Source organism: Spermophilus citellus, assembly GCF_964194105.1.
Source record: "Spermophilus citellus genome assembly, chromosome: 2".
Classification (NCBI taxonomy): domain Eukaryota; kingdom Metazoa; phylum Chordata; class Mammalia; order Rodentia; family Sciuridae; genus Spermophilus; species Spermophilus citellus.
The window spans coordinates 196,917,843-196,928,871 of NC_138183.1; the positions used below are offsets into that span (position 1 = coordinate 196,917,843).

Genomic DNA, 11,029 nt, shown 5'->3' on the forward strand with positions numbered 1-11,029 from the left:
ACAGTGCTTGCAAATTCCAAATTCATATATCAGTGAAAATATCAACATTTATGTATTTGTAAAAATGATTAAAGTTAATCTGGGAAAGGTTAAAAAGATTCCCATGATTTGGTACATGTCAATAAGAACGAGTGGTTCTTCCGTCCTCATCCTCAGTGTAGACAGCATGTTCAGGCACTATTTTCATCCTTTCAAGGCAGATTGACTGTAATTGAACCTGACTCTACAGGTGATAAAACAATTTCTCAATTTCTATCTCAATATTCACAGGTATGGTAATTACTCCATGACCCACATTGCTTTACAATTTGCTTTCTTTGACAGTCTGTAAAATTTATAAATTATTGAAAAATGTATAAATTGTTATTTTTTCAGTTTAGAGGAAACATCCATGAGAAGAACTGGAATATCTGACCCTTGTGATGTTAGCATACAATAAAACCAATGTCCATCCATCGACCTTCATTCTCATTGGCATTCCTGGGTTGGAGGCTGCTCATGTCTGGATCTCTATTCCTTTTTGTTTGGTTTACCTTTTGGATCTACTGGGAAACTCTTCACTTCTGTTTATCATCAAGACAGATCCCAGCCTCCATGAGCCAATGTACCTCTTCCTCTGCATGTTGGCTGCTGCTGACCTTGTTGTGTGCACTACAGTTGTCCCCAAACTTCTCAGCCTCTTTTGGTTCCATGATGGAGGGATTCCCTTTGAAGCCTGTCTCACTCAAATGTTTCTGATTCACTCTTGCTCCACTATGGAGTCTGGCTTCCTCCTGGCCATGGCTTTTGACCGCTATGTAGCCATTTGTAATCCACTAAGACACTCAGCTATTCTGACACACAGTGTAATAGGAGGAATAGGTCTAGCTATTTTCTTCCGGGGTACAACACTTCTCAGTCTTCATCCCTTCCTGCTTCGTTGGCTTCCCTACTGCAGAACCAACATAATTTCGCACACCTACTGTGAGTTCATGGCCCTCATCAAGATTGCCTGTGCTGAGACACGAATCCGCAGAGCCTACAGCCTCATTGTTGCCTTCCTTACTGGAGGAGTGGACTTCATACTGATCATTTGTTCTTATGTGCTCATCCTCCACACTGTCTTCCGCCTCCCATCCAAGGATGCCAGACTCAAGACCTTGGGCACCTGTGTCTCCCATGTCTGTGTCATCTTAGTGTTCTATACCCCAGCCTTCTTCTCTTTTCTCACCCACAGATTTGGGCACCAAGTAGCTCCTCATGTCCACATATTTGTGGCTAACATCTATCTTCTTGTCCCACCCATGGTGAATCCCATTATTTATGGAGTAAGGACTAAGAGAATACGAGACAGATTTCTTAAATTGTTCAGTTTTTGAAAGCCTCTGCATTGAAGAATTTTAATTTTGATCAATATCTGAATAAAACACTCTGTTAGCTGGGCATGGTGGTGCCTGCCTATAATCCCAGTGCCTTGGGAGCTGAGACAGGAGGATTGTGAGCTCAAAGTCATGATCAGTAAAATAAGACCTAAGCAGCTCAGTCAGACCCTGTCTCTAAATAAAATATAAAATAGGGCTTGGGATGTGGCTCAGTGGTCAATTGCCCCCAAGTTCAATCTCTGGTATCCAAAAACAAAAAAAAGAAACTCTGTGTTATCTGTCTTAGAATGTGTGGTTATTCCTTAAGCTGCTTTTTTCATGTTCAGATGACTATGAATTTTCTGTGGGAAATGATTTATCCAAAGACAGTGTGTTTTGTCACAGATGTGTCAATTATGTAAGCATAACAGTAATGTTCTCCAATTAAATTGTGGCCTTACTCTAAAATGAGAATTACATCATTGTCCTCAATAATAATTATTTTAATATAATGACTATGGCTGGCATGCAGTGTTTATGATATTATCAATTAACGTTAATAGCTATGTACTCTAATTGTAGAAACCATTGTCTGAACATATTTAGGGATCAAGTTTTTAGGGAAAAAAACCAGGAGTCTGCAAGAATATATCCTTGTCTTTTTCTCAGTGTTTTCAAATTTTAATTTAATTTTGTTTTATTTTTTGAAGGTAAGGTGTCACTATGACGCCTAGCCTGGTCTGCAATCCTCAGTAATTGACACTCAGTAATTGATATCACCATTCTTAGCTCCTGAACCATTATGACAACCCTCTTAGTATTTTCTAGGATGTTATGTTTAGATTTCTACTTATTCCTATGTTATTTTTCCCTAACTATTTTGAGAGATCTTACTTAATCAATAATTTTTTCTATATCTGAAGACCAATTGAATTTGACCCATTTATGTTTCATATATCCAGGAAAATATGCTAATTTCTTCAATGATAATAAAATTCTGGTGTCTCTCTCTCTGAAATTTTAAATTTTGAGATGATTATATTTATTTTTCTGTAATGTAAATTATTTAATAGGAACATATGTATAATGATATTTGACTATTTGAATTATATGACTCTGAATATTTTATATTCTCATGGTTTTCCTGTATATCTAAACTTTTTGAAATCTCTTCAACATTCTGGGGAGTGATATATCAAAAATTACTAAAACAAAGAAAATATTTTGATATGTTGTCTGTTATTCTTTTTAGGATTCTTGCAGGTCATTTTTTTTAAGTTCCTCTTTATCTAATGTGTATAAAAGTTGTAGCAAACATTGTGCTGAGACAGGTGTATTCCAAGTACAACTCATTATCAAACTGCTCTTTTCTCAAAAACAAAACTAAACAAAAAATTGTGTGGGAAATAATCAGAAACGAGGGCGGGGGGAGATTAGATCTAAATCAACATCACACAGGACACTAGGTCATTGTTAGACCTTTGTGACATACTGCCATATTTACAAACTTCTTTTTCTTCACCTTTTAACTAACCTCCTTTCTTCAGTATGTAATTTGACATTCAACATACACTGTTACTAAATAAAGATTACCTTCTCTCTTATCAGCTCCTCTAAAGATATCATTATTTCACCCTCCTGCTTGAACTATGCTTTTGTAGCTTCCCAATTTGTTTTTCCAGTTATAATATTCTGTTAATCTTTCCAAGTCACTACCCTACTCCTCTTTAAATGTTATTACTGTAAAACATCTATTGGCCAAATGGTCATTAATTAATAGATAACTATTCTTTCTCACTGATTTCTATTAAGTCTTGTGCATTTCTTTGTTTTCTGTTGTTTCACAGGATAAATCTCACAGGCATTATGTTAAGTGATGAAACTCAGACACATAAAAACCACATGCTACATGAATGTGTTCAAATGGAACTAAAGAAAAGACAAAACTGCAGTGGGAATAGTGTCCTGTCACTCATGCTTTAAGGTTCTCCATGCAATTTTTATAAGCAGATTAAAATAAATAAATACTGTCATTACAACAACATGCATAAACCTAAAGGATATTATGTTAATTAATCAAGGCACAGAAAGACTATAGTGCTTGTTCTCATATAACAAATCTGGAGAAGCATAGCTCATAGAAACAGGAGAATAGGATAACAAGAGACTAGAGACCTGGGGCCAAGCATACATGATGAAATAAATGTAATATTTAAGTGAGAGAAATGAGCTGGAAAAATCTTGTGTATGCCATGAGGGGGATCGTTAGCAACAATATATCGATACTAGAATATAGTTAAGGGAACTGATCAGAAGTGTTTCAACTTCCAAAAGTAATAAGTACAGTGCAGTCTACATATTAAATAACTTGAATTAACTATTGTAAATGTATACACAGGTCAACACATCGTGTTGTACACTGTAACTATGCAAAATTTTTCTTTGAAATTAAAAGAATGAGCAATTTTGCCCATAGACATATACCTACTTGTATATTTACAATTTCAAAGTCAAATATGCTCTATAAAATCACTTGAATTCTTAATTAGTAAATATATGGAACTATTCATTACAGTGTTCAGTTCATATGAGTCTCAGATCATAGTATTTTCTCAAGTGATCAAAGTATCTATCTATCTATCATCTATACTTTGTATATAATAAACATACATATGTTTTATGAAGAATATCTCATTTAGTATATAGTTCTTACAAACAAATCACATAATCTGATTTAGTGCCAGGCACTGAAGGGAGCATTTTTATTATATAAGTATTTATGCTAACATTCTGGTATGATGCATCAATTTTCTCAGTATTGAAAACTTGCTCTTCCACATAGGTATTTGCCTGTGAAAAAATTAGCAGTTATTTTAAAAATCCTTCTGCTGTGTTCTTATAGGCAAAGCTGCCTGTGTTAGAATGTTGTCATTTTTCATGCCTTATGACCTCTTCAAACCTGCAGTCACATGCATCAGTCAAAAAGGATTAGCCACATTACAACCCTGGTTAACTTGAATATAAATGACTTTGTCTTCCGACCTCACAACAAAGATGTACTCGATACTGATTTTTAGTGGGTGATATCTCAAGAATACACAAATGTGCCATATTCTTCATCCACTAGGAATGCAAATTTCAACAAATTTAGTTTAAATATAATTGACTTTTAAATGTAATATTTAAGTGAGAGGAATGAGCTGAAGAAATCCTGTGTACCCCATGAGGAGGATCATTAGCCACAATATATTGATACTAGAATATAGTTAAGGGAACTGATCAGAAGTGTTTCAACTTCCCAAAGTAATAAGTACAATGCAACTTACATATTAAATAGCTTGAATTGGCTATTCTAAAATGTATACACAGGTCAACACATCATATTGTACCCTGTAACTATGCACAATTTTTCTTAGAAATTAAAAGTATGAGCAATTATGCCCATAGACACATACCTATTTGTATATTTACAATTTCAAAGTCAATTCTCATTGCTCATAGTGGTTATGCTCTATAAAATCACTTGAATTTTTAATTAGCTAATATATGGAACTAGTCATTACAGTGTTCGGTTCATATGAGCCTCGGATCATAGTATTTTCGCAAGTGATCAAAGTATAACTTTATATTAGGTGTATGTTTTATGAAGAATATCTCATTTAGTATATTATTCTTACAAACAAATCACACAATCTGACTTTTTGCCAGGCACTCAAGGGAGCACTTGTATTATATACGAACTTATGCTAACATTCTGGTATGATCCACCAATCTTCTCATTATTGAAAACTTGCTCTTCCACATAAGTGGAAGTATTAGCCTGTGGAAAAATTAGCAGTCATTTTATAAATCCTTCTGCTGTGTTCTTATAGGCAGAAGCTGCCTCTGTTAGAACGTTGTCATTTTTCATGCCTTATGACATCTTCACACCTGCAGTCACATACATCAGCCAAAAAAAAAAAAAATAGCCACATTACAACCCTGGTTAACTTGAATATAAATGATTTTGTCTTCCGACCTCACAACAACTCTACACCGATATTTAGTGGTTGATATCTCAAGAATACACAAATGTGCCATATTCTTCATCCACTAGGAATGCAAATTTCACAAATGTAGTTTAAATATAACTGACTTTTATTGGTGATCCAATAATTGGGCATCATCCTGTCTCAAAACAGAAGGAGCTCTGTTGGGCAGAACTGAACTGTTGGGTTTGTAAAGCAGATTGAGCAGGAACAAGAATATGGAATAAGACAAAGAACTGAGTTGGTTAAGATCATTTTACTTTCCTTGTAAGGGTCCAAAGAAAGGGACTTCTTTATGCTGATGGGCCAGGTCAACTGGTCCCTTTCTTACTGGTTTCTATGAATGTCCCATTTGTGGGAGAAACTGATCTGCTTGGGGATTTCCTATTAGCATTTCATTTAATTATATTACACTTAACACAATTGATGCCTTGCTATTTTGTTCTGCCTTGTGCTGGGTCTCAGTCCAAAATAATGACTGCCAGAAAATTTTATGTAACATACCTTTCCCACAACTCTACCACACATGATAGATGTTGCTTTAGTATGTCCCAGATAGGCCTGATATACAAGTAAGTGAACTCCTTTTTTTTCTGGGATAACAATTTGGATTCATAATTATTTGAATCAATAATCTAAAGAACTGTAACCCATTTAAGGATGAAAAATTATCTAACAAAGTTATTTTCTCCATAAGGCACATGAGAAATATCTGGCACCTAGGAACAATGCATAGAACTTCAGCACTACACTTACAGGCTACTTTAAAGATTGGAATTCATAAAAAAAATAGAAAAAAAGAGAGAGAATGTATGATTATGACAGATAGCATAAAGGACATTCATTTATATTATGATCTGAAACTAGATCTCAGATCCTTGGTCAACTTCAGCTTGGACCATCCATGTCAGCAATTGAAAGTTTGACAGATATTTGTATGTTGAAAATTACTATGGCCATCAAAGTTTACTTAGGGTTTCAAGTGCATTTTAAGGACTAGACAAATTTTCAATTCTCAGTCTCAATAATATATATGTAATTTATATTAAACACATGCTTAAGATGTACATGAAGAATAAAAACAATCAATATAAAATGACAAAATCTCAAGTTTTACAATTAACAAAATTGGGGTCAAATTTTCCATATTAATGTTTAGATAAAATTTAATTCTCATAATTTTGCTTATTTAATTTAATCAAATTATTTTATATGAGATTTATTCTGATTGTTTATGAAATCAATATGGTTAATATTACAACACACAAATTGGAGTATGGTATAAATTTTTGAAATCTAATGTGATGTAAATATTAAAAATTACATAAACAGAAAGCTATGAAATAAAATTATCCCTGATAGCCAGATTGTATAGCCTATGTTTGTATATTTTTATATTTTCTTATTAAAAATAAAAAGACATTTTAAACAAAACTTTGAGTCAGAATTTTCTTATTTTATACTTAAATATCAAAATCAATAATGCTGATTTTCTGCTATCCTGCTGAGATGCTGAGATAAAGGCTCCCTAGACAGATGGTGAAGACTCCCTCCCTCCCACTTCTTGGATTATCCATTCACTAGATGTTGTCTTGAAACATATAGAAGCTGCATTCTGAACTCAAATATGCAACTCCCAATGGCTTCTTTCCCTGACACAGTGTGGAAGCCATCCACCTCCCTGTTCATGGGAGTTAGGAACCTGGAAACTGTATTTATGACTGAGCTCATTCAGAAAGGGAGAACACAAGATGTGCTCAAGCCAGGTGGTTGCTCTTTTTGATCCACACATAGTCCTACTAAGGTAACAGTTAATCTCACTACATCCCAAACTAGTTGGACAATAGGTAGTTTCCAGGGCTCTACTGAGAATAGCCATGCACTGAAAAACTGATGTGTGTAATATTTCTAGGGAAAACAGATGCCATTAGTTTGGGGGCACCCCGAACAGGCTGCACCTGTTGTGCATCAATGCCATCTCTACTCTTTTATATCTTGGGACTGGGCTGTAACTTTCTTTAAAAATACATGTGTATGTGGGTTTTACTGTGTAATTCAGTACACCAGTGTAATACTGATTAATGAAATGATTGGGAGGATATGTATCAGAAGATATGCTGAGAATATCTTTGAAATCTATGCATTTTCAGCAATGCTTCATCCTACTCAAAGTAGTCAGAAATGCATCATGCCATTTTCCATTTATAAAGACTTATGGGGTACATATATTTGAGTATTTAATGGAAGGATAAAAACTTTATAATATCTGAAGTTCAAATGACAGTAGAATAGCTCTGGGAAACCAATTGGTCAGTCTCAGCTACTTTTCTTTTCTATGTCATAATAGTATCATGTACCATAAAACACCCTTGAGGACAAAATGGGAAAAAGTCAACAGTACAACTAACATAGTATCTAATAGATGCTCAATTAATGTTATTTTGTATTATTTTATTTTGTGAAGAGATGGATATGGGCCACAGGATTTCCCCAAAAGTCATTATAAATCATTCATTTATTCTTCTACAAAAGTATGCATATGCTTTTTTTCTCTTACATTCCCTCTCAATTTCCTTATCATGTAGTCAGAAACAAATATATGTTGACTAGATTTAATATTGCTTGAAATTTATCCCTGGATATGTCTCAATATTTAATAATATAATCAGGAGATTGTTAGTACAGCACAGGGTTTGAGGATTTTTATTGACTATACTATGTTAATATTGATAAATTTATAGTGATTTATTATTGCTTATCTTAAAATTATACTGAAATTACTTTCCAGAAAAAAATAAAAATACCACCTCACCTTCCCCCTTTTATTATGCATTAACTCAATAGAGTGCAAAGAAAATATATAGAAAAAATACAATTTCTATCGAGTAATAATCTGCAATATAATAAAAAGAAAGACATGATAAAATATAAAATGCAATATGAAAAAAATATGATTAAGTGTCAAGTGTTCATACCATAGGGACAAAAAGGAAATTGTGATTGTTCAAATGTCTAGAAAAATAATCTTAGAGCAGTTGATATGTGAATAGAGACTTCACCTCTAGACAAATCTATTAAATGGTTTTTATCTCTGAAAAAAAACACATTGAAGAATGACACAGCATGATTGCTATAATTGGTGGAGAAAGTTATCCATTTCCATTGGAGATAGGTGTGGAGAAATGTATTTCAATGGTTAGAAAAATCAGTAATACAAGACGTTGGAGAGAACACATCTTATTTTTATGTCCCTGGTTTTTATTTTTATGCAATTAATACAATTTCAGCTTTGAATTATTTATTTTATTACCTTAAACACTAGAGGGGACCATAAATATGTTGAATACATTGTGACTATTAAAAAAAGCACACCATGGGTGGGCTGGTTGTAGTTTAGGGGTAAAGTGCTTGTCTAGCACAGGTGAGGCCCTAGGTTCAATTCTCAGGACCGTATAAAAACAAATAAATAACAGAAAATTTAAATTCTTAAAAAAAAGCACACCATAGTGACAAAGGTAAATCATACTCTGTCTGTGCTCCATTTTATTCATCACACATTTGAGACTACTCCTAAGTTGGGTATGCATTCATTTAGGTTTCTTTCTTTGTCTAAAAATTTCAGCTTATGTGGATTTATATTATATCCATGCATATATGTTTTTATGTATATTCCAAATATAGTGGAAAATATCACATCAATATACATTTTATTTGAAAATCTTTGATATCCATCCATAGCAATATGCCTTTTGGTTTTCAGGATACTGAGTAAATCATAATCAAAATGTGTCGCAAATTTTTTAATTTAACTATTACTTTTATGAAGGATGGCTACTATTAATAATTTGAATTGTGAAATTATTATTGGATTATAGATATTGTCTTAGTAAACAACTTTCCAATAATCTGGTTTCCTCCATTCTTGTTCTGTCCAATATATACCCTGGGTCAGAAATGGCATTTCCAGGCTTTCCAAAGTGCCCTTGATGCGATATACAGCTGTTATTTTGGGGAAAAGAGAATATCTATTCCTACAGAGTTTGAAGTTCAAATAGTGAAAGCAAGCAGAAGCTTTGGTAGGAACTTTTTGAAGACTGGCTGAAGGGTTGCATTTTACAATCATTAGTACTCCATAACTGTGAATATCTCTAATAATATAAAAAGAGTTTCTGCCACAGTGACAATCACATTTCTAAAAAGGAAAATAAGAAAAGAATGTCTACTAAGGGACTTCTATGGTTTTCAGAATGCTGTTCTAACAATCATTCATGAGAAAAGGAACAAGCGCAATAAACCAATTGCAGTACGATGTTACAGGCGGGGGTTACAAAATGCAGAAGTGTGAAGAAGAAAGGGAAAATAATAAACTGAGGCTTAGAGAAAATGCATGGGGAATGAACTTACCCAAGAGCAAGTTTTTCTGTTGTTGTTGTTGTTTTTTTTTGTTTGTTTGTTTTGTTTGTACTAATTACAGAAATAAAAGTAAGTCATGAAACCTCAGATTTCAGGTTATAATCAAGTTGTTTCAGTGATATTCTGCTAAGGTGAAGAGTAATAACACACAGCTGTGTGGCCTGAAGAAAGTCATGAAAGTACAATGATTTGTTCATTTCCTAACACACTGTGTCAACCTCCTGTTTTCATTTTAATGAGTCTCATGCAGGTGTGAGTAAAACTCCTTGTGATCATTCCATAAATGACACATCTGCTATATTCTGGTTTTTCAGCATTATATCAAAGCTGATCGTTGTTGCTTGGCATATGTATAAACTACCATGACTGTGGAGAGCAGTAACAGAGATTGGGAAAGCAGTGTCTAAAATTGGGGTCCCTGATGACTTCATGGCTGTGGCCTGCTTGGTGTCTGGGAAAGTTTCTGTGCAGAGGTGCAGGAAGCCTAGTTGCTATGGTAATGCCCTCAATGAGGAGGCTCTGTGCTAGAGTCTTATCATCCTGGACCTTGATCTCAAGCACACAGCTCCTGGGAATAAAGAAACTCTTTTGCTAGATAACCACAATATTTCCCCAGCTTTGCTGCTCCTGAACCTGCTGGCATAACAGTAACTTTGAACAATGGACTTTGTTGAGAGCTACACAAAGCTCCTAACATTGCACATTGCAACTGAAGTAAATAACTAAGGAATAAACTGCATAATGTTGCTAACTCTATAACTTTCATGAATACAAAGAATAATGCTTGCATAGCCTTTAATCTTATTAAATGAGACATATATAATAAAGATTTATGGAGTAATTCTTTAGACCTACTTCTCCATCAGAGAGCAGCATGCCACCCAATATCGCTGTTATCTTCAACAATCTGCATAAATGTGTCTTTATTTTTCTAATCTCCCATCGCCTCTCACCAGAACCTGCTAGTTTGCCTGTGCTGGTCGAGGCATATGCTAAATCCTTTTAAAAAAATATTTCTCTATTTAAAATTTTCCTTCTGTCTCACACTTATACTGTCCTATTTCTTACTCCTCCAAATATAAACTTCAAAACATTCTTTAATTCTCAATTGTTAGCCACATGATAGGATTGTGACATATTTAACTCTGAATTTTTACATTTATTTTTCCTCATTTATTATCCATACATCACTCATATTACAAATTAAAATTCATAAATCAATGTCAATATATTGGTAGAATTATTAAA

At 33.8% G+C, this 11,029-nt stretch overlaps 1 protein-coding gene across 1 annotated transcript; it reads left to right on the forward strand.

The window, feature by feature from the left end:
• Window positions 1-422: 422 nt before the first annotated feature.
• Window positions 423-1,358, forward strand: LOC308642134 (olfactory receptor 52D1-like; the record flags this gene model as incomplete). The annotated part of the gene is made up of 1 exon (XM_081280740.1): window positions 423-1,358. The coding sequence occupies one exon, from the start codon at window positions 423-425 to the stop codon at window positions 1,356-1,358; it is 936 nt and encodes a 311-aa protein (XP_081136866.1).
• Between the last annotated feature and the right edge of the window lie 9,671 nt (window positions 1,359-11,029).